At 44.4% G+C, this 24,905-nt stretch overlaps 1 protein-coding gene across 2 annotated transcripts in view; it reads left to right on the top strand.

The window, feature by feature from the left end:
- Positions 1–24,905, top strand: part of CRB2 (crumbs cell polarity complex component 2) — a 324,449-nt gene that overhangs the window by 157,761 nt on the left and 141,783 nt on the right. For both annotated transcript variants that reach the window (XM_078641841.1, XM_078641840.1), the window contains exons 3-4: positions 1,558–1,753; positions 15,967–16,106. In XM_078641841.1, the coding sequence (XP_078497967.1) occupies positions 1,558–1,753; positions 15,967–16,106 (336 nt within the window). The remainder of the gene's footprint in view (positions 1–1,557; positions 1,754–15,966; positions 16,107–24,905) is intronic.

Genomic DNA, 24,905 nt, shown 5'->3' with positions numbered 1-24,905 from the left:
AAAGAATCACCTTCAAACTCATGATCCACGCACACAAAGCACTCCACAAGACCGGCCCAGCCTACCTCAACAGCAGACTCTCCTTCTACGCACCCAACAGGAAACTCTGCTCCGCTGACCTTTCCCTGGCCGCCGTCCCGCGCATCCACAGAACCACCTCCGGGGGCAGATCCTTCTCCCACCACGCCGCCAAGACCTGGAACGCCCTCCACCTCCACCTACGACAGACTACAGACCTCCCGGCATTCAGAAGACTGCTCAAGACCTGGCTCTTCAACCACTGACTGCAGCTCCCCCCCCTCCCCCCAGCGCCTTGAGACCCTAGCGGGTAGGTAGCGCGCTTTACAAATTACTTGATTGATTGATGGATTGACTGGTCAGTAATTGGAGTAATATTGATGATTCTTATAAACCTGGTATGTCCTCCTAAAGTAACCCCTGCAATCGGAACACTGAAGGTCCACTTAAAGTAACCGCTGTTGCGTGAACCCTATAATATGAAGATGGTTTGTATGAATTGTGAAACAAAGCGTGTTCTTGTCAAAGGAGAACTGATTATGTCAACTATTTGTGAAAGACACTTAAAATGAAGTATTTATTTTTACTGCAGACAAAAGACATTCCTCCAGTTCATCAATTTGTGATATTAACACCAATGGAGCACAATATTCACCTCATTCAAAGGGTGAATTGTGAACAGTTGGCTTTTGTAAAGAGTTGGAAGCTATGCTACCCTCCATTTTAGTGTCACTTCAGCTAGATAGGCCTGACTTAAAATCTGAAAATTATGCCGCAGGTGCTGGAAAAAGCAACAAATAAATAATCAGACATAAGCTGATCTGGCCTCAGAATTGTCCAAAGCCACAGAGCATGTTACATATATATCAGCATTCCTCTTGCTCATTTCTAGTGAAAATGCATAACCCATTCCTCTCTGGAGACTCTACTACGGCCTCCTTCTCTATTTGGCCATTTAATACATTGGTAAGTGAAGGTTGCCATAAATAGCTCTTCTTGTCTTCAAACTCTTTGGCTATTATGTCAGCTTAATTGCAATGTTCCTATAGAGCTCGGTTTATACTGCCTTCCTATTTCTCAAACTCCTTTGCTCTCCAATGGAGCACTGCATGTAGGGTGACCACCTTCCTCCAGGTCATTTCGAATCTGTTTCCATTTGTGGACAACTGTGTTATAGCCAAATGCATTCTGGGTGTTGTAGTCTTTTTTTGCTTCCACTGAACTAATTCGATTATCACACCTAAAATTAATGATTTGTAGGTGAAAAGTTCAGGACTTGAGACAGTGTGTGTAATGGCCTGGAGTCAGGTGGTCACCTGAAATGCATACGTTAGCTACGATGCTTCCACTTGTCTATGCCTTTGTATCCATGCAATGTTCTCATTACTTTTCTTAGCAGATTACTTGTTGCCTACTCCTTCCCACAGATCGGTCTGCTGTGCACTAACCACACGTTTTTTAATTGTGTGCTGATATATTTAATTAAATTAAGACATTCTTAAGTGAGATGTTCTTACCATTATCACTTCTTTTATTAAGGTATAAACTGTGAAATTGACATAAATGAATGCCAGTCGGATCCCTGCCAGAACAACGCCACCTGTAATGATCACGTGGGATTCTACACTTGCACCTGTGTGCCGGGGTACCAGGGAGAGCACTGTGAGGTGGACATCGATGAATGTGCGAGCCAGCCCTGCGAGAATGGAGGGCGCTGCCTTGACCGTGTCAATAGGTAAGCCTCACCGCTGACTGAGCGATCTTTCTTTGGATTCTTTGCTTTATAATAATTAAACATACAGATTGTATGTCAGAATAACGTTAGCAAAGATATCCTGCAGCAATAGTGTGTGCCTAATGTCATTTATGGGAATATTATCCCTTAGGGTTTAGTGTTTCTGTTATTAACTCTGATGTGTGATATTTTTGTAATGATATTTAGGACGTGATATTTCAGACTATACTTTGATGATGATGTTCTGGAACTACACCTATACATAGTTTTTATATGGCTTCTCTACTACAGCTGTGCTTTGATTGCACTAAGGTCAAAGCCATCATGTCAAAGCCAAGATTAAATACGCTCAGACCAGTGCTTAATTTGAGCCAGTGGTTTCCGTGATCTGCACCACCACTTAATTGTAAACACCGGCACTTATGACAGTGTGCCACATGGTGGGGCTGTTTGTTTAATATAGAGCTAAGCCCAACAACAGTTATTTATTAATTCAATATACATTAAAAATGACTAACACCTGCCGCCCAAACCATTATCAATAGTCAGAATTGTCACACTGGTAGTAGTGTGATAGTTAGTAGATGTGTTGGTACTGTCATTTGGCAGCGCTGGCGGGGCGAATGGGTAGAGAAAACTGCAGTGGCCTCCTCATGAAGGCCCTAACACTTTTTTTTTCTTTTTACAAATTAAGCACTATTTTCGACCCTCTTGATGTCAATAACACAGCTAAAAGGCCCAGAGTCTCAAGAGAAATTATTTATTTAGGTCTAGACCTATGTTTCACGTATATTTACACATTATTTTTGAATTTTCAGAAATCCCATGGTCAACCCTGGAAAGCTGGGAAGTCACAGCTTTGTAGGGGGAAACACGTGTGAAAATGTTTATATTTGGGTAGTTGAACGTATACATTTCAACACAAGGAAGTGCTTAGTAAATGTGCCTTTGCAAATTCTAACTTTCTTTGGCTATCATGGGTAAAATATTTTTCCTTACAGAGATTCCCCTTCCCGAACACCCCACGAATTTTGGGGCATTTCCTCTCAATTCCCTCACTGACTAGAGGTTTACTGATTCTTTTCTCAGGATTAAATCTCCATCCATATCCTGGGGGGACTGGATTATGAAAATGTTTGTGAATACTCACAACCTCACAAGTTAGTGGTTATTCATGAACATGACGTATCCTTCCCAACTGCAACACCCACTCACTGTCCCTGGAAGCAAATTTACTGTAGTAAGGGGTTGATTAGGATCGCGGATTTTCCGCATCCTCCGGGCCGGCGGTGGCTTCCGCCGGCCCGGAGGATGCGGAAAATCCGCTGCGGACCCACCAGAGACCCACCGCCACATTAGGATGGCTGGTGGGTCCTGGTTTCGGTCCGCCGCTTTTCCGCCGCGGTCGGCTTACAACCACGGCGGAAAAGCTCTAATATGGTGGCGGTGTCTCTCAGACACTGCCAGACATATTAGGATGGCGTAAAAGAGATGTTTTTCCGCGGCGGGTTCTCCGCTGTGGAAAAGCATACGGATCTTCACTCTGGGGGCACGTTGCGGACCCCCTGGGTGAAGGGAGGTGGGGGGGTGCACATGGGGGGTACCCATGGTACCCCCCTGCATTTACATGCAGAAAGCGGCAGGCACCGCGCGGTGCCTGCCGCTTTGTGCATGTAAATGCAATGCATGTGTTTTTGACATTGCGGCGGGTGCAGCTTGAAGCCGCACCCGCCGCAATGTTAAAAATAGAGGATGTGACCGCCAGGGTGGCGGTCACATCCTAATTGCACAGAAGGGAACGCCGCAGCACATGCAGACGTTCCCTCCTACTCAGGACTCGCGGACGGACGCAAGTCCGTCCGCGATCGTAATGGGCCCCTAAGTCTGTAGTATTAAATGGTCTGAATAATATGGTTTGAGTAAATCAATTTCCAAATGAAAATACCACATGCGAAGTAATACTTTTAAGCATGCTACTTGTGCATCCGATTTAACATAGGTGCACAAAGATTGTATTAAAAGTTCACCCTCATTAAAAGGGCCAGGATTGCAGGCGCCATATGTCCTAACTTATTTTGGTATTGCAAACAATACATTTTGCTAAATCTTGAGTGCTTCTGGTTGTAAAATAGGTACTTCTTATGTACTAAATCCATTTTAGGAGTCTGTAAACTTTTACCGACTGCTAAAATGGGTTTGCAAGTGGCTAGCAATTTGTAATTTGGAATGAGCATATTGTGGGCATCCATTCTAAACTGTTACCATATGTAACAATGGCTTGCAAACGCATTGCTGGTCACAAAACATTGAAACATTACCATCTCCCATGTGGGGGTGGTAACTTATTCGTAAAAGGAAAGGGGTTCCCATTTGGACCCGGTTGGAAGGGGTTCTCATTTGGGGTATACATTTCAGGGAGAGTAGGCAAACCAGAGACATGGTGGTCTGCTGACCTTTGCAGGCCACCAACCCTGTGATTGTGGCCAATCAGATACAGTCCCGATTTGTGATATACCTACTGAATATTAATTAGGTAGGTCAGACTGTGACTCAATGAGTCCTTATTTTACAAACCAACCTATGTGCACATTGGTCAGTTCACAAAATAAGTATCTGCAAGTTGCGACCACTTTCTGTGACTAAAACCCTAGTACACCTGGCCCTTTTTTTATAACTGTATAAAGCACATCACCAGGCAAGGTGCTTGAAAAATAAACATTGCATTATATCTAGTGGTGAGCAGACCTCCCGGAATCCCTTGGTGGAATCTGTGCAGTTACATAAAAACTCAGCGAGATTCCACAGAGTTCCTCCATTGGCGGAGAAAATGCACGTTGTGCTGCTCGCAGGAGTGCTGGTAAAATGTTCTGCACTGAAAAATCAGTGAGAGCAACAGTAGGGACAGTGTTGGATAGTGGAGGGGTAAAAATTACTATTCCCACTCTATAGAGTGCAACAGTAGGGAAAGTGTTGGATAGCGGAGAGGTAAAAATTACTATTCCCACTCCAGAGACTGCAACAGTAGGGAAAACGTTGGGTAGCGGAGGGTTAAAAATTACTATTCCCACTCCAGTGATTGCAAGAGTCGGGAAAGTGTTGGATAGCATAGAATTTTTTTTACTATTCACACTCAAATACTTAAAATATATATATATTAAAAATAAAATAAAATAATAAAAATAAATAAACAATTAAAAAAAAATATATAAAATATATGAAAACAATAGATATTATAATATTAATTACATATAACAAAAACCACCAATATTGTATAAAATAAAATAATAAATAAATTTACATGAAAATAATTCTTTTAAACTACAAGATAGTTACAAATTAAAACATAAATGTATTTATTTTATTTCCTACCCTATAACACCACTCCGATAGCAAAACACTTAAACATGTTTAATTAAAATGATTTACATAATTAATAATTCAATTAAACTATAAAATAATAAAACACAATTAAAACGTATATTAAAATTAAAAACTATTACTATTAACAACTAATAATTACATAATTAAAATGTATTTAACACCCCCCCTCTACCCCTATAAAAGTAAAAACACACACAAAAATAAACAATTACCCAAAATAAATAACAAAAAATTAACATTAATTAACAACTATATAATAATTAATTAAACACAAATTACTTCCCACCCTTTACTCCTACAAACACCACAACACACAGCTGAAATTAATTTATTTCACAATTACACTAATTAATTAAAGTGAATTAATTACAATTTATTAAACAACAAATTATTAATTCATAATTTAAAAATAAATTACTTCCTACCCTTTACACCTGTAAACACCACAACACACACCTAAAATTAATTACACAATTACCAAAATGAATTACAAATTAATTAATTAAAATCAATCAACAACCAATTATTAATTCATAAATTAAAAATAAATTACTTCCCACCCTTTACACCTGTAAACACCACAACACACACCTAAAATGTGCTACACAATTGCCAAAATTAATACCCAATTAATTAATTAAAATCAATTGACAACCAATTAATAATTAAATAATAATACATGACTTTACACATTTTACACTATAACATCTCAATTAAACAAAAATTAATCAATACATTTAATATCATTTAATTACTTCCCAACTTATTTCCCTATAAACCCACAACCTGCTACAGAAATAAAAACTCAAAATTCAAATAAAAGCAATTAATAAATGTAATATAATTAAATTACTTCCCATTCTATTCCCTAATAAACCCACAACCTGCTACAGAACTAAAAGTGCAAAATTCAAATAATAAAAAAATTGAATAACTACTAAAAATGTAACATATATATTAAAAATACAAACAATTCTTATATAAAAAAAACATACATAACATACATTTTAAATATATACTAAAATACATAATAATAAAAACGATTTTTTTAACAACTATATTCTTGCAAATGATATTAAACACTTTGATATTTTTAAAATCAATATTACTTACCTTAAATCGATATTCTTGAACACGATATTCTTTCTGTCGATATTTCTGACCCACGATATTAATGACTCGATATTTTTCACATTAGCAAAGCAACGAAAGGAGCTAATTTCCAAATCAACACATTGAGGAAACTTAAACCCTTCCTCCCAGTCAAAGATTTCCAAACTACTGTACAAGCCCTAGTCATCCCCCGCATAGACTATGGAATTGTGGCCCTTAGCGGACTCCCTCTATCAACAACCGCACCCCTAAGAGCCTCCTTGAATGCTGCCGCGAGACTCATCACTGTCTCAAGAAAAAATTCTCATATATCCCCTGACCTGAAATCCCTGAAATGGCTGCCCTTTGAAGCCAGAATACAGCTGAAAATTGCCGTTATGACACACTCGGCCATACACCACAAGGCACCCACCTACCTCACTCAAAAGTTGACTATATCAGGGGGTTCGAGATCCAATAGAAGTACAAAAAGTCTACTCCTGAAACCTTGCAGATTCCGGAAGGAAAAAACTTACAAACGCTCCTTCTCAGGAATGGCACCCAGGATCTGGAATGCGCTCCCTCCTGAAACAAGGCTTATCTCCTCCACTGCATTCTTCAAGAAAGAGGTGAAAGCCATCCTCATGGCCAAGTTCACCTGAACTTTATTGTTGTTGATCAGAGACTTTGCACCGCTTTTGTAACATTGGCTACTTGATTGTCTAATGACCTCATATTCTTATATGATTGCGATCCTATTATGCTACTCACTTACTACCTATTACTACACTGTGCACAGTAGTTTGTTGAATCACCCCCTTGATGCCCCTACCCCTCGTTCTCTGTTACTCTTAGTAAATGATATAAGACATCCTTATAGCCTAAGCTCTCCTGATCTCTATTGTAGCTGGATCAAAGACTCTGCACCGTCTTATATTATTATCTATTTTGAGTGTTTATTGGTATCTCCTGATCTCTATTGTAGCTGGATCAAAGACTCTGCACCGTCTTATATTATTGTCTATTTGATTGTTTACTGGTATCTTATCAGCACATGACTGCTATCCAATTATGCTATCGATTACTATACTGTACCCAATAATATGTTCAGTCACCCTCCTGTTGTCCCCTCCCCCCTGTTTCTGTTAAGCGCTCTGATATCTGCAAAGATCTTGTTCGAGCTATATAAAACTTTGAATAAATAAAATAAATAAATTTGTGCAACTCAATATTTTGTACTCTATATTCTGCCTCTGCACCTGTGTTAGTGCTTCGACCGCTGCCTTCAACCTAATACTTCTACTTCTACTGCTCCCTATACCCTAACTATACACTAGTAATGTTGCCCTTCCTACCCCATGGTACCTCTCCTCCATCTAATATCAATACCTCTCTCCTGCCCCTTCTACTGGTATTTATACCAGAGTACCTCACCTCCATCTAATCCCAGTACCTCTCCCCGTGCCTCTACTAGTACCTATACCATAGTACCTCTCCTTCATCTAATCCTAGTACCTCTCCCCTGTACCTCTACAATGACCTTTGCCATAGTACATTGCACATTTAAAACTAAGGACAATTTGTTGAAACACACAGACAAAATGAATGTTATCTGGTCATTGGTGACTTTTTTCTCAAAGAGGAGTTTGTCCCTGAGACGAATAACCTGCCCTTTCCTACATAAACAAGTGATAACCAGTGGTTAATTTGATCCGGTGCTTTCTTGTGCTGAGCACCAGCACTTAATTGGTTTCTGGTGCTCGGCACCGGCACCTAATTGTCAATACCATACTTAGAATAGTGCACCACATGGTGACGCTGCTCATCTAGTTTAAAGATGAGCAGAACAACTGTAGTTTAGGACTACAATATACATTAAAATTGCTAATACCTGCCTCCACAGCCATTCCTTTAGCTTTGGGAACCTGAAATAATCTTGAACTGCAAGAGAGATGGTTGGTAGTTGTTTTGGCAGAGATGACAAGTGCGATGGGTGGTGCAAGCTGCAGTGGCCTCCTGGTCAGAACCATCGCACTTAATATTTTACAACTTAAGCACTGGTGATAACGCATGCAGTCCCGCTTCTGATTGAGGTATACGTAATCATATTAGCATTTCTTGATATATGATGCAATATCCATTGTGAATGTGAAACTTTTAAACCAAAATGTGAATATCTGTCTCACTTTTATCAGAAGTATGCGCAATATGTGCTAGCATATGTAAACATTTTAAACATGTTGAAAGAAATGCCAAAGGTTGTCTCTAATTCCTTATTTTATGTAAATGTATTCATGAATTAATTCCTTTTCGAGAAATCCATTTACATGTTTTGTATAAAAACATATTGACGCGTTATTGAATATGCACATTTGTGTTCTGCGTAGATAACCCTAGACACGTAAAGGGTCTGATTTAGAGTCTGACAGAGAGTTACTCCTTCACAAACTTCACGAATATCTGATCTGCATTATTGCAAGTGCATTATATCGGCTGCCACTTGTAATGTGGTGGCCGGGATGACATTCATGATGTGACAGAGTAACCTGTTCGCCAAACTCTGAATCAGGCACAAAGTCTTGCCAAGTCGACGAGCTACGAGGATCGCCTAGGGTATGGCCAGGACACAGATTAGTCTATCATAGACCAGTCTGTTTTAGATCAGTCTGCCATACATCATACATAGCTCAGTATGCCATACATCAGACATAGCTCAGTCTGCCATAGATCAGTCTGTCATAGATCAATCTGCCATAGATCAGTCAGTTATAGATCAGTCTGCCTTGGATCAGTCTGTCATAGATCAATCTGCCACAGATCAGTCAGTTATGGATCAGTGTGCTAAAGAACAGTCATAGATCAGTCTGTCATAGATCCGTTTGTCTTAGATAAGTCTGCCATAGATCAGTCATAGATCAGTTTGCCACTGATCAATCAGTCATAGATCAGTCTGCCATAGATCAGTCATATAACAGTCTGTCATAGATCAGTCTGCCATAGATCAGTCATGGATCAGTCTGCCATATATCAGTCAGTCATAGATCAGTCTGCCTTGGATCAGTCAGTCATAGATCAACCTGCCATAGATTAGTCAGTTATAGATCAGTCTGCTATAGATCAGTCAGAATCAGCCTGTCATAGATCAGTTTGTCTTAGATAAGTCTGCCATAGACAGATCCTCCAGGATTTGGCGATTTCGCGGTTTGCTGCGAAATCGGCACTTTTGTAAAAATGCCGCAAATTTTTCAAAAGTGCCCGCAAAATCACTTCTGTAAGGTGGAGCCAGCATCTGATCTACTGCTTTATGATCCTTTGTGAAAACAAAATGAAGCAGTCTCCTCTGTTCTTTTGAAATTGCTGCGACATGGACTCTAACCAAGGAGTATATAAGATCAATCTTGGGCAGATCCAGCAAGTACGGAACCACTTGGTTGAGCTGCCAAGAGATTGAGTTAAAAACCCCTGTGCACAAATGAAACTGTTGTAAAGATGAATCTTGAGGCAAGAAGAGGTAAGAACAATCTTTATTCTGTCACCCACTCTCCAAGACTGCCTGGTGGATGCCAACATTCTAAGGCAAGCTCTAGTGGGACATACCAATGGGGAAGGGTACAGAGGGGGGGAGGGGGGATGTACCACCTGAATATATAACCAGAAAGGAAGATTACAACACATCTCCCTTCGCTAATGATAAAGGAAACAGGTGATGAAAGGAGAGAGTCGTCGTGGAACAGCATACAACCAGGAGACCTGCAACAGGATGGAGCAAAAGAGAGGGGAAAAACAAGGCATCCACCAATGGCAAAATACAGAGACGGAAAAACACATTGGAATAACAGGATGGATAATATTAATCGGTCACCCAAATACAATTTCATCTAAATAACTTCCTGAATAAATTGACCTGAAAATATACTGTAAAGCATGTCTTTTACATTATAAGTATTGCAAACCCACGCTCAAAATATGATAAAGCAGATGCACGGTTAATTATCATTACTCTAACACACTTGATCTACATTATTGGGGAAAGCAATATTCCCAGCTCTTTCAAATGGTGCCAGCCTAATAAGTTTGACCCCTCTTTTACAATATAAACCAAACCACTTGTTGATCTTCCTCGGAATTCTATCTCCATCTTTACCATACCCAGCATAGCTAGTTAGCGATACATTGGGTTTTAACACATTAAGACTGGTAATGCTAAACAGATCAGCCATCTCACGTAGATTAATCATCATAAATGGAGAACATGAATCTGCATAAGCGACCAAAGGTTTTTTGTTCAAGAGGATGGTACATTCAGGATACAGATGTTGCAAAGAGTCATTTTTAGGAGTCTTCGCATCCACACTTACTACTTGAAAAACATACAGAGGAGAGAGTTCCTCTCCATTGCTAACCAATTTTACCTGATTACTCTTCCCCTCTCTGCACACTCTCGCAAAATGTCCCTTCCTATTACACTTCATGCATGTTGCATTACGGGCAGTGCAATAAACATTGTTCGCAAGCTGGTTACTGCTGCCACACCTGAAACACTTTAACCCTTCAGTTACCCTCATAGGTTTTTCTGTCTTGACTTCTCTTGCTTTGACTTTCAAAATCTCGCTGCAATTGTTGTCATCCTGATACCCTTTGGCATTGACAACACTACAAACTGGATCTTTGGGTGGGTTCATTTCTAAAATGCACTTAACAGTGTGTTCAATAGACTGTGCCATACTAATAGCTACTCTCAAGGATGGGTTTTTGGATAGAAGTTTCGCTCTAATGCGGGGATTGTGGGTACACCTTACTAACTGGTCCCTGATAAGGGAGTCGTTAAGTTCCCCAAACTCGCATAACTGAGTTAGGCCCCTGAGAGCCGCAATGTAATTGCTAACAGACTCTTGTTTACCCTGCACTCGAGTAAAGAACTTGTGCCTTTCTAGGACGACGTTTACCTTGTCCCCAAAATGACATTCCAACTTCATGGGAGTTATTTTGAAAACATCCAAATCCACCTCATCATCTTCTAGCTCGGGATCAGGTAGGGTATCATATATCTTCCTACCTTGGACCCCAAGGTTGTTCAACAGGACATGTTGTTTTCGAACAGCAGGGAACTCCCCCCCCCCCCCCCCCCATAGAAAAAAGGTAGGAATCGAACAGGTGAATCCAATACTTCCAATGGATTTCAGGATCCCCAATATCATTTAAAAATTAGGGAGGTTGACTCATGGACGATGCAGCCATGGAGGAAAGGGAGGGAACTTCTCTAACTTCTATGGGTGGAGGAAAGGACATAGAGAGTGCTCACTATATAAGTACACTTAGAGGTACAGTGGCACCCAATGACCAGGGATCCTACCGCACCTAACCCAACCTACAGGAGAGGGAAGATTAAGGATATGTACACTTAACTGAGGGCAAGGCGCACTTAAATGAACACGATACATACTCTGTTGACTTATTAACAGCACATAACTGACTGTATGTGATGTACAGGGGTACAATGTAAATACTATCTGAATTAGGATGTCACAAATTGTACGGTATCACTGCAGGTTAGAATTATGATATACCCAGAAAGTCAACACACCCCAACCTTAGACGTAAATCCACTCAGAGCATGGTATCCTGAGAAATAGAGAGAAAAACACAGCAGAAAAATAGGTCTTCCCCAGGTATGAAGGGGTCTCTACAAAGATATAACAGGTAATTTGACTAAGGTGGGATGTCTACATGTCCCACTTAGCATGGATTTATACGCAGAAGGTACCACATGTAGACGGAGATATAAGATGCTGGGTTCTTGTTGAATCCAAGGCAACAGCAGGGCCGGACTGAGAACAGAAACCGGCCTTGGCAAACTGCTCAGCTGGCCCCCCCTGGGGTCAGGGGGAGTGCAGTTGAGCAGTTTGCGACGGCCGGTTTTGGCCGATGAGGTTACCGGGGGCCGACATTGCCTACCCCCGGTAACAAAAATGGCCCCCCAAGGTCCCAAAACCGGCCCCCACCCTAACGGCCTCCCGGGGAAACGCCTGGTGCCCGCTATGGCCAGTCCGGCCCTGGGCAACAGGCAGGAAAGTCATAGGCCAGGGAAATAATGGAAGACAAAGTCACAGTCAAAGGGGCACTAATTCTCACAAAGGAACACACTTACTTCAGCCCCTGGGAAAATCAGGAATGTTCAGTCAGCTGGGGCGGGGGATGGTACCCGGCAGACAATGAGGGTCGACTGGGAGGTTGAAGAACGGCTGGTGCAGCAGGCAAAACTTCCACAACTGACAAGCGCCAACAGCGCGGCAGGGTTAACGCTTGATGGCGGGGTTCTATGTGAAGAAACAGGCGGTGGGAGAACTCTCAGGTATTTGCTCCGGCAGCAGCTCCACTCTTCCCCGTACTTGGGCGGTCCACAGGTGGCTGGTGCGCCGGGTGGCAGGAAACAGCTGGGACTGCACCGGCGAAGGTTGTCGGCTGCGTCAGGACCATGCGCCACACAGCTCCGGTCCCACCTCACAGGAGCAGTCGACTGGAGAAATCATGCCCCCTCGCAGGCCGCCTTACTGAGGAAATTGGCAACACAGGATAAAAGTGGCACCGGGGCGGAAAGCCGTTTACTGTTGCACTTACTCGGAGACTGGGGACAGAACCACGGCAGTCGACGAGAGGTCAGTAATCCATTGCTCACAGGCACGCTGAGGAAAATGGCAACCAGGAATGTCTCCCATGACAGGCAAATGGGGCAATTTGGCACTGAATGTACTACCAGGACCTGGAACGTGGCAATTGAGTATCCGATGACAGGTTGTCACCTCACAAACTTGTACACTCGGACACGGAGGTAATTCTCACGCAGCAGGGCTGTCACTGGCCAGGCATAACCTCACAGAGATCTCGGCAAGGTCAATCACCAACGTGAACACAGGGTCCGGCACAGTGAGGGGTGTGGCATACGATGGCTCAAACTGTATAGGGAGACCACACTCCACAGTTGTACTCACGCTTCCCTGGTCCTTGCGTAGCTGAAGGTAGAATTAACGTTCTCCTCCAGGGCACACACCATGTGCGGGAAACAGCACGAGTATCACCAAAGTACTGCTCACCAAGGCCAATCATCTGTCACCTCATCACCATAACAAGGTAATCTTCCTCACATAGTACATCTGTATCACCTTGCACTTGAAGCAAATGGAGAGAGTACAGAAAGGGGAGGTAACAGCACGGCCCCCTGCGCCGGTTTCGTCGCCAGTGTTGTAAAGATGAATCTTGAGGCAAGAAAAGGTAAGAACAATCTTTATTCTGTCACCCACTCTCCAAGACTGCCTGGTGGATGCCAACATTCTAAGGCAAGCTCTAGTGGGATATACCAATGGGGAAGGGTACAGAGAGGGGGAGGGGGAATGTACCATCTGAATATATAACCAGAAAGGAAGATTACAACAGAAACCATTTGGCCTTATAAGTTCTTGTAGTTGTTGGTGCATGTGCCTATGCTAGAATGTTCCTGAATTCTTTTGGAATGTCAAGATGGCCAAATTGCAGATTGTGAGCTACCTGGTTGTCAAGGCTGTGAAGGAGGATCTATTCATTGGTTTTAGATAGGGCCTGGGATGCATCTTCAGCTGCATTATATATGGACAACCTTAGGAGGCCACTGTACCCATACTGGTGAGGCCATGTCTGGGCAATGCTGATCTGGGAACAGCAGTCCACTTTCACACTTTTTAGTACCATGTGGATCAGGGTAAACAGAGGAAAAGTGTCTGCGAAGAATTTTGACCAAGTCATGAATAGGCATTACCATTGGACCCTGGTCGCCAGAACCTGCGAGCAGAGTATTGACATTTCTTGTTGTGCAGAGTATCGAACAGATCAAAATGAACCAACCCCATCAGTGGAAGCTGTAATCCACTTGGTCATCATAGAGTTTTCCATTTTTGGTAGTCTGGGAGAGTGTGGCTGAGCGCATCTGCTAGGTTGCTCTAGAATACCAAGAGATGTTCCGCTGCGGTTTCTACTGTGTGGATGTGCCCTGCCCAGTCCCTTAGCTTCTGTTCCTCTTCCAATAAAGAATGAGAACTCATTACTCTGTGTTTGGCAGTGTAATACATTAAAGTTGCACTATCTGTTCTGATTAGCACACCCTGTCTGGCTAGTCTTGGGAGGAATGACTACAGACCCAGCCTTATTGCCCATAGCTCCAGGATTTTGCTTTGGAGCATCTTTTCTGAGTCTGACAAGAGGCCTCTGGTTGTTAACTCTTGTTTGTGGGCTCTGCAAACCTCCATTGATGTGTCTATTTTGATTACTGTCCTGTCTGTTGAAGGTTTGAATGGGAGGCTTGCATTGAGCCTTCACAAATCCAATGCCTGACTGAGGCTTCCTGTGACGTGGAGTATGTTGTCCTATGAGACATTTATTTGCCACCATTAATGGTCCGGTGCCTGCTGTATGGGTCTCATCCTGAGTGTGCCAAAGGACATGAGCCCTATGTAGGATGACATCAGGCCCAGAAGGGATTTGTATAGTCTGACCAGCAATTTTTGCTTGGAGGAAAATGTTTTTTAATCATTTGGATTTTTACAATCCTTTCTGTTGAAAGGAAGGCTTTCTCTACTTGCATGTCCAGGGTTGTTTCCAAGACCTAGAGTCTTGTCACTAACTTAATTGAAAATTCTTGCTTTTCATAATCTTATCCAATCTATGGAGCAAGTTAATGCAAGTGTTTATCGAGGGATTTGGCTTCCTTTGATGGAGCTTTGACAAGCCATTAGTTCAACTACAGGTATACCAGGAGACCCTATCACCACAGGGAGGCAGCAATCAGTGCCAAGCACTTTGTGTAAATCTGGCGTGCAGATTTAAGTCCAAAGGTGATTGAGCAGGGATTTAGAGTCAGGGAGTTCCAAGCCCTCTCAGCAAGGTAGCAGAAGGATCTTCCTCCAGCTGTGATCTTGTGGACCCGTGGGGTGGGTCCAGGGCCATTTGGGCAGAGTGGAAATGCCTGGTGGGTGTGTGGAAGGGGAGGCGGTGGTTAAAGAGCCTTCACCTGTGAAACGCTTCCTCTGTTCCATATCCCAGGTTGCCTATTCAAAGTGGGATACTCTGCTAAAACAGTTTCCATTGATTTAAGGCTGAAAATGAATGATTATTAGTAAAATAAAGGGCCGCGAAAATGCGGCTAAATTTCCATATTTGTGCCGCTAAATTTCCATATGTGTGCCGCTAAATTTGCTAATCCATGCCGCTATATCCTGGGGGGTCTGCATAGATCAGTCATAGATCAGTTTGCCACTGATCAATCAGTCATAGATCAGTCTGCCATAGATCAGTCATAGATCAGTCTGCCATAGATCAGTCAGTCATAGATCAGTCTGCCATAGATCAGTCAGTCATAGATCAGTCTGCCTTGGATCAATCTGCCATAGATCAGTCAGTTATAGACCAGTCATAGATCAGTCTGTCATAGATCAGTCTGTCATAGATCAATCTGCCATAGATCAGTCAGTTATAGATCAGTATGCTATATACCAGGCATAGATCAGTCTGTCAAGGATCCGTTTGTCTTAGATTAGTCTGCCATAGATCAGTCATATAACAGTCTGTCATAGATCAGTCTGCCATAGATCAGTCTGGCATAGATCAGTCTGTGATAGATCAGTCATAGATCAGTCTGCTATAGATCAGTCAGTCAAAGATCTGTCTGCCTTGCGGCAGTGCATTTCCTATTAATTGTTGTTGGTGTATTTCAGATACGAGTGTGACTGCTGTGACACCGGCTTCACCGGAGACCACTGTGAGCTTGATATACCGGAATGTGCCTCCGACCCCTGCCTGAACAACGCCATCTGCCTGGAAGGAGTCAAGAACTACAGCTGTGCCTGCTGGCCAGGTCAGAAAAGTATTTATGTATTCCCCCTGAAGGCAGAGTGAGGGATTGCACCCTTAAGCGCACCCTTATATCGTTGATGAGTGAACGGAACTACAAAGAAGTGTGTCTATGCTGCTGTGTCCTTTCTTAGACCTGTGTGCCACCAGCTGAGGTCACATGAGAGTGCATGGGGGAAGCAAGAGACATGGAACCGAGGGTGGCAGGATAGGACAGGGTTCTCCAAAGTCGGTCCTGGAGGGAAGGATCTACACCAGATTTTTAAGATAACTACATTTATCTAAATGTAGGGAGGAGGAAAAGAAGGTGACAATTTAGGAGGAGCCTTGTAGTGGGGGTCACTTTCTTGAAGATCTATTAACCCTGCAAATCAAGATGGCCCCGTGATCCAATATCTCAATAGGTCATATACACTAGAGATCCCTCTGCAATACGGGGGTCACTTGTCCAGATTCCAGAAGGGGTGAATTGGACATTCATCCTTGGAGGTTGCTAATGTGCAGTGCTTAATTTGAGCCAGCGGTTTCTGCTGCTCAGCACCTGCACTTAATTACCTGCTCCGGCACTTAATTGCAGGAACTGCACTTATGACATTTGCCACATGGTGGCGGTGTTTGTGTAATTTAAAGATGAGCAGAAAACAGGTGTTTGTTCATTCAAGATACGTTAAAATAACTACCTGGCATCCAAGCCATTCTAGAAGCGTTGGTGGCCTAGAACAGTCTGAATTGTCACACTTGAAGCAGTGTAATGGTTAGCAGTAGTGTAAGTACAGTGGCAATGTGTGGTGCAAACTGCAGTGGCCTCCTGATGAGGGCCCTGGCACCTCTTTTATCTTTATTTTTACAAATTAAGCTCTGCTAATGTCAGTGCCCTTAAAATAGGACAAGTTGTGCTGTGTTTCTCATGCACCTTTGTGAAAACTACGAGTGCTAACCACAGGTCACAAAGTACTCCCCATGTGAATTTTCACTTGAAAAACATGACCTTCACGGCCCCTTTAGTTTTTAGGTTTCTCCTCGTCGAAAGCTGCGCCGCGCAGCTTTTCGGCGCAGGCGAAATCTAATGTTAGAACAGTGTGCCCTTCGTTCCGAATCTCTCTCTTCCATTGGCTAGCTCAATAAATGGAGGCTAGCCATTGAAAGAGAGAACTGTCCGTCATTTCCCGAGGCGATTGGTGGGCGTTCCGCCGATTCTTTCCCTGTCTGCAACGTCATGAAGACGTGGCCACTGTGGGCGTGTACTCTCGGTCCAAGTACAACACCCACAGATAATTGACACAGCGCCTCGTGCAAGCCTGACGTACTCGGCGCGTAGGGCGCGGCGTGGACCACCACCCTGTCCAATGACGAGGATCAGTGTACATTGAACAAGTTGGTCGCTGCATCCATGTGCGCAACCATCTGACACTGTCAGCTGTTGTTATTTTTAATTTTACAATATTTATTGCACGCATATAAAAGGTTGGCCACTTAGGTGCCTGTTATCGCTTTTTCTTTTCGTGACGCCTGCTTGCAATAAAAAAATAACCATTGAAACAGCAGGCCAAGTCCTGCTATATTGGGTTTTCCAATGCTTGTTTGCAGTGGTTCTCAGCTGAGGTCTCATGGTGCTACGCATGAAGTTTAAACCGCCCACTTCTAATTCAGATGTTGGCACCGCCCTAAGAATAGGTGCAAATAATTGTTGCTTCTGTGTTCAGCTTAGCGCCTATGTGGTGTGAAGCGCTATCTGCACTTTGTTTACTTAAACCATCATTGTTACCGGTAGCAATAGAAAGTGCAAAAGTAAAAAGAAATGTGGAACTAATACAAGGAAAGATGACGTAAAAGTCATTTAAAGGTATTTCCTTCATTTTGGGTCTGATTGGTAAATTGACTGCAAAAGCATCTTTCAAATTACATTCGCGACAAGAGACAGCAGGGGGATTCTTATCATTTAAAGGTCTCTTCCATTTGCCTTTCAAAATTATTTGACTGCATAGAAATGTTGGTTTTTAACTGATTAGCATAAATTAAATAAAAGTATGTACATGTCGTGAATTACAATGGCGAAAAAAATGAATGAATGGAAAATGTAGAAACTACAAGTCCCATAATGCCTCGTGTGAAATGATGAATCTCTCAACGGGGCCGATCACTTTTTATTGTTGAACGAGCCCATTTGCTGGCAGGCTTGGGGGCAGGCGGGGGGCCAGGCGGGCAGGCAGGTCTCACGTTTTCAAGCATATGAAGGTGGTCCTGGGAGCCTTGCTTGTCTGCGCGAGGGTGCGCGCCCCCCGGAAGGCAATTCTGTCCCTTGCCCTTTGAACTGCGTCCTTGTCTACACTGTGAGTAGATGCTTTTGTTGAGAAAGCTTAAAGAAAAATCAGCATATGTTTGTGAAAACTTACAGCGTTGCCAATGAATGAATGACAACTGAGTGACTACGAGTACCAAGATGCAAAGCGTGAAATGAATGTAAAGGGGCCTGGACCTGCCCAACCTGAAAAGCGTGTGATCTGCAATTACGCTCTATCAATTTAATTTGCTGTGTTGTCATTGGGACATCCTTCAGAGAATTACATTTATATGTAGCCCCCAGAAGCGATCCCGTCTATACAGTGCTCTGTGAAACTAGAAATTTGCACTTAATGCTAACAAAACGCAGCGAGGCGCACAGGGAAATAAATGAATTTTCATGCAAACTCACCCCAAGGCCCCGGCCTCAGTTACTTCTGGCGCTTTTTCCGGACTGGTGGACTGAGCGCCTCTTAATATTTGTTGGCGCTATGTGTGTGGTTGGGGAGTCAGGGGTCTGGTTTCAAACGCAGCATTGTAAAGAACAGGAGTGACAAAGAGTGTCTGAACAGTTTTTTATGTTTTAACATTGTGATGTAGTGCTCGTATGCTGCCTGTCTGCCGTTTCAAAGCGCTTTGAGACACTGTGAACATGAAGGCATGACAAGACAGGGCTCAGAGAATACAGTGAAAGCGCAATATGTATGCAGGGGCACGGGCTGTGAGGTAATGTTGTCGCCTAGAGCCCCTCCCCCACTGGGTTCAAAGAGTTCCAGCCAGCAGGATATATTCTGGTTGTCTATCTGTCCACCATAGCTGCCAAGCTGTCAACGTGCATTAAAAAAAAAGTTTGGGATCTGTGATGCTGCATGCAATGGGGCGGGCCAGTGAGCATGGGGCGGGGTCAAAGGTGTGGCTAAAAAAACAAAACATTCTGTACTTTTTTTGGGGGGGGGTCTTTTACCGTCAGGTAGCTACATATAAAATAATGCTGAGCTTAAATTAAAAATAGAGAAGTTGTTATTCAGTGTGAAATGCACTATTGTACATTATGAAACCTCTAGTGGTGGATGCACTGCAGAGGTCTGTGTGTAACCAGAGAGCATATAATTTAATCCGGTTGGTGCCGTGTAGAATAGTGACTTGTGTATGTTTAGTGCTACGAGTTCCCAGTCTGCCACATAAAGCACTGTGAGCCATTATTTTGAAAGTGCATTACACACAGTACAATGGCTGCTACAAAATGTGCAGAAAGGGTTAAGATAAAATGGTTAATATAGATTTTAGTAAAACCATGACTGTAAGAAATACATTTTTTTAACATGCCTGTCCTTTCAATATCTCATCAGGAGAAGTTAACTCTATATAATTTCAATTAAAAACACACACTTCACAGCTCAGTATTAACTCTTTGCACTACCACTCAAACCCAAACTAGAAAGCACTTTCTGATAAAAGTCTATAACCCAAGAAAGTGCTCTGGTTAGGGCAATGTACGGGCAGTATTGCAACATGGGTGACCCGGCCTGCCTGTGACCTCTATCACAAGCACATCTGACCCGCAATTATGCACGACTATGGATTCTGAACGGCCACAAGGAGGGTTTAAATTGTACTTATACAGTGCTTACTTTCCCTGACGAGACGTTGAAGCGCTTTACAGCCCATTAATTATAGGGGCTAGTTGTGCATGCTCATTATATGCATTCACACGGTAACTGAAGCTATACCTGCATTTTCCGTCTCCACTGATTTTCTTGTAGACCAGTCTTCTCCAAAGAGGAGCTCGCGAGCTGCTGGTCGCCCTCGTGCCACCTGTGAGCAGGTCTCCTATGTGCAGGGAGTGCAGAGTGACTGCAGAGTGCTAGGGAGTGCAGAGTGACTGCAGAGTGCTAGGGAGTGCAGAGTGACTGCAGAGTGCTAGGGAGTGCAGAGTGCTAGGGAGTGCAGAGTGACTGCAGAGTGCTAGGGAGTGCAGAGTGCTAGGGAGTGCAGAGTGACTGGGGAGTGCAGAGTGACTGCAGAGTGCTAGGGAGTGCAGAGTGACTGCAGAGTGCTAGGGAGTGCAGAGTGCTAGGGAGTGCAGAGTGACTGCAGAGTGCTAGGGAGTGCAGAGTGACTGGGGAGTGCAGAGTGACTGCAGAGTGCTAGGGAGTGCAGAGTGACTAGGGAGTGCTAGGGACTGCAGAGTGACTGCAGAGTGACTGCAGAGTGCTAGGGTGTGCTAGGGAGTGCTAGGGAGTGCAGAGTGACTGCAGAGTGCTAGGGAGTGCTATGGAGTGCAGAGTGACTAGGGAGTGCTAGGGAGTGCAGAGTGACTGCAGAGTGCTAGGGAGTGCTAGGGAGTGCAGAGTGACTGCAGAGTGCTAGGGAGTGCAGAGTGCTAGGGAGTGCACAGTGACTGGGGAGTGCAGAGTGACTGCAGAGTGCTAGGGAGTGCAGAGTGCTAGGGAGTGCAGAGTGACTGGGGAGTGCAGAGTGACTGCAGAGTGCTAGGGAGTGCAGAGTGACTAGGGAGTGCTAGGGACTGCAGAGTGACTGCAGAGTGACTGCAGAGTGCTAGGGTGTGCTAGGGAGTGCTAGGGAGTGCAGAGTGACTGCAGAGTGCTAGGGAGTGCTATGGAGTGCAGAGTGACTAGGGAGTGCTAGGGAGTGCAGAGTGACTGCAGAGTGCTAGGGAGTGCTAGGGAGTGCAGAGTGAGTGCAGAGTGACTGCAGAGTGCTAGGGAGTGCTAGGGAGTGCAGAGTGACTGCAGAGTGCTAGGGAGTGCTAGGGAGTGCAGAGTGACTGCAGAGTGCTAGGGAGTGCTAGGGAGTGCAGAGTGCTAGGGAGTGCTAGGGAGTGCTAGGGAGTGCAGAGTGACTGCAGAGTGCTAGGGAGTGCTAGGGAGTGCAGAGTGACTAGGGAGTGCTAGGGAGTGCAGAGTGACTGCAGAGTGCTAGGGAGTGCTAGGGAGTGCAGAGTGACTGTAGAGTGCTAGGGAGTGCTAGGGAGTGCAGAGTGACTGCAGAAAGCTAGGGAGTGCTAGGGAGTGCAGAGTGACTAAGGAGTGCTAGGGAGTGCAGAGTGACTAGGGAGGGCTAGGGAGTGCAGAGTGACTAGGGACTGCTAGGGAGTGCAAGGGAGAGCAGAGTGCAAGGGAGTGCAGAGTGACTAGGGAGTGCAGAGTGACTAGAGAGTGCTAGGGAGTGCAGAGTGACTAGGGAGTGCTAGGGAGTGCAGAATGACTAGGGAGTGCTAGGGAGTGCAGAGTGACTAGGGAGTGCTATGGAGTGCTAGGGACTGCAGAGTGACTGCAGAGATTAAGCTAATGGCAATGTAAATGACAATGCCATTTATTTATCTGTTTTCAAAACCAACACATAAATACAAATTTTGTCATTTACAATGCCAATAGCTCTAATTTTTCCAAAGGCGAAACCATTGCATTGTAAATGCTTGTTTCAACATGGCAAGGAAAGTTATCTTAAAGGTATCTTACGAGAACAGACCACATTCACTGTCAGCGCAAACCAGCACGCGGGGAACCTATACAAGAGCCTAAATCTAGGAAAAGCAATAAAGTCCCCAAAACACTAGTAGGCCAATGATTGTGATCCACACGAGTTTTCACATGTGGTAATAACAAAAGGATGTCCAATTTTATTAGAAATTTAAAAGATAAAATATTTTTTGTAATGTCCTGTATAATTGAAATTCTTTTTATTAGCCTTTTCAAGAACTATTTCGTTAGTATTCAAGTTCTGGCCAGTAATTAGTTTTCAGATGGCAGCCACCTCCTCTCACACAACCTCCAATCTCTTTAGAAGAAGCCTCCTGCTGAGTGGCTGCAGCTCTCTTAGAATAAGTATAGAGTTGGACATGCTTGCGCCATGCATTTTACTAAGAGGAAGGTGGCTGGCTCACACATCACTTTGGTGCATCCAGAGGTTATCAGTGCTACCTCTGCCTGTACCTACACTTCCCTGCCACCAGTGCTTAATTTGAGCCAGTGGTTTCCAGTGCTTGGCATCAGCACTTCATTGTGAACACTGGCACTATGACAATCTGCCACATGGTGGTGCTGTCTGTGTAATTTAGAGATGAGCAGAACAACAACTGTTTAATAATTCAATATACATTAAAAACGATTCATTCCTGACACCCAAGCCATTCTTATAGCTTTGGGGGTCTGGAATAGTCAGAATATTCACACTTGTAGGAGTGTTATGGTTGGGAGTTGATAGGTATTGTTGTTGGCAGCTCTGGCAAGGTATTGGGCGGTTAACCTCTTCACTGCGGCGTGAATTCCGCTGCAGTGCTGGACATTCCAATCGCGTGTGTGGTCATGACGGCTCCCAGCCGTCATGAGCACACACCCACCGTGACTATTGACGGCCGAGAGCCATCATGCGCATGGAAGAGGTTAGAGCTGCAGTGTCCTACTAGCGAGGGCCCTGGCACATATTTTATTACAAATTAAGCACTGTCTGCCACTGCCCTTAATACCTCTTATCTTTGTGGTCACAAAGGTAGCCACTAAGACAAAGAGGAGGGCTTTACTGCATTTATTTGAGTATTTCAACTCCTGGTACTTCACCTGCCCATCATGGGCAGGGCAAGAGTCTACCTGTATTGTATATTAGTGAGACTTGTCGAATACATATTCCCTACACAAAACTCAAAACAATTGGCATGATGGATGAGGAGGAAGGCGGAATGTGAGAGTAGTGTAGAGCTCAATGGGAAGGGGAGCAGCCGAGGGTCTACTGGGGGGTGGGGTAGAACAGAGTCTAAGCACCAGCACAGGGCCCAAGAGAGAAGTCCAGTGGGCATCGTACAGGGTAGAAGGTGAGGATCAACTCATGGTCAAACAGTGCAGAACCCAAGGGTGCAAGTGTAGGTCTCAGGGTAAAGCTGCACAGTGTTCAAGGGAGAAGCAGCCCCAGTGTTTAATTTAATTGCATTTCATGCACTCTTTGGGACCATAACTTATTTTAACTCATCAGACTTCGACCCAGAGCAAGACAGAGAAAAACACAAAGAGGCAGATTTACAAGCCCCTTGCAACACTTTTGTGCCGCCGTTGCGTCACTTTTGTGTTGCAGCGGCCACATAAACAATGCGGCCAATTTACAACGTGACGCATCTAGGGAGATGTGTCACGTTGTAAAGGCCTGCATTACATTATACCTGCATCAGGTATAATGTATGCAGGGTGGGTGTTCCTTCGCAGGAAAGCCTAGTAACAGTGGCGCAGTGAAATCTACAAGATTTCACTCCACCACTTCTAGGACGCATCAGGAGTGGCATAGTACAATAAGTATAGGCCTCAACATGCATTGCTGGAGTTGCATCGTGCTTGCGGCATGACTCCAGAAATGCGTGACTTTTGGGCCAACAGATGCATCCGAATTTCCGACGCACCTGTCAATCCTTGCGCAATGATGTGCCGTACTGTAAATACGGCACATCCATGGTGATGCAAGGGTATTGCAGGCTGGCGCAGGAAAACTGACGCATCTCTGCAGATGCGTCAGTTTCTTGCAAATCTGCCCCAAAATGCGAAAGAAGGAGGAAGAGAGAGACAAGAAATGGAGAAAGTAAGGATGGGAAAGAAATTGCAAGTGTGAGATAAACGGACAGGCCATGCCTGGTGGTGGATGAAAGACTCTTGAGATGGAATCCAGCCTTCCCGGCTTTGATATACAGCACACTGACACTGAGATGTGCAAGCAGTGGGCTTCTGAACAGAACTTTGGGCTCCAGCACCTACTCCTTTACAAATTAAGCACTGCACGGCCCAGAGCCTGGGACAGCAGAAGAGGGTCCAAGAAGAAGGAAGAGATCTGGGTCCAGGGTGGAGGAGAAATGCATGGTCCCGGGGGAAGAAGGAAGGCAGGGTCTAGAGTCTGGGAGAGCAGCAGAGGGTCCAAGAGGAAGGGGGGCCCTGGGTTCAGGGTGGAGAAGTGCATGGTCTGGGGGAAGGAGGAAGGCAGAGCCCAGAGCCTGTTTCCCGCAGAAGAGGGTCCAAGAAGAAGGAAGAGCTCTGGGTGCAAGGGGGAGGAGAACTGCATGGTCCCGGGGAAAGGGGAAAGACAGGGTCCAGAGTCTGGGAGAGCAGCAGAGGGTCCAAGAGGAGGGGGGACTTTGGGTCCAGGGTGGAGGAGTGGTGCATGACGTCAGGGTAAGCAGGTCACAGGGCCTTGTGGAAAGGAGCATTGGAGGGTCCCGAGGAAGCAGTGCCTTGTCCATGTGGAAAGGATCAGAGCAGGGCCCTGAAGGACCATCACTGTGTCCCGCATGCACTGCTCGGTTAGGGGTGGGTAAAGCATGATGTCCAGGGTGGGGTCCCGAAAGAGCCGTGAACCATCCTAAGGTGGTGTACTGAGCCATCCGGCCACTGTATTACATTGTTCCATATTACATCCTAGGGCCGGGCTCGGTCCCGAGGGGATAAATAAAGATGCCTGCGCTGCTCGAGGAGTAATGCACGTAACAGCCCAACAGTGTCCAGTGTCTTACCTCTAGTGCTGACATCCG

Source organism: Lissotriton helveticus, chromosome 5_1 (assembly GCF_964261635.1).
Source record: "Lissotriton helveticus chromosome 5_1, aLisHel1.1, whole genome shotgun sequence".
Taxonomy (NCBI): Eukaryota; Metazoa; Chordata; class Amphibia; order Caudata; family Salamandridae; genus Lissotriton; species Lissotriton helveticus.
Note: the sequence above shows the minus strand (reverse complement) of the source record. Positions and strands in the feature narration are given on the sequence as shown.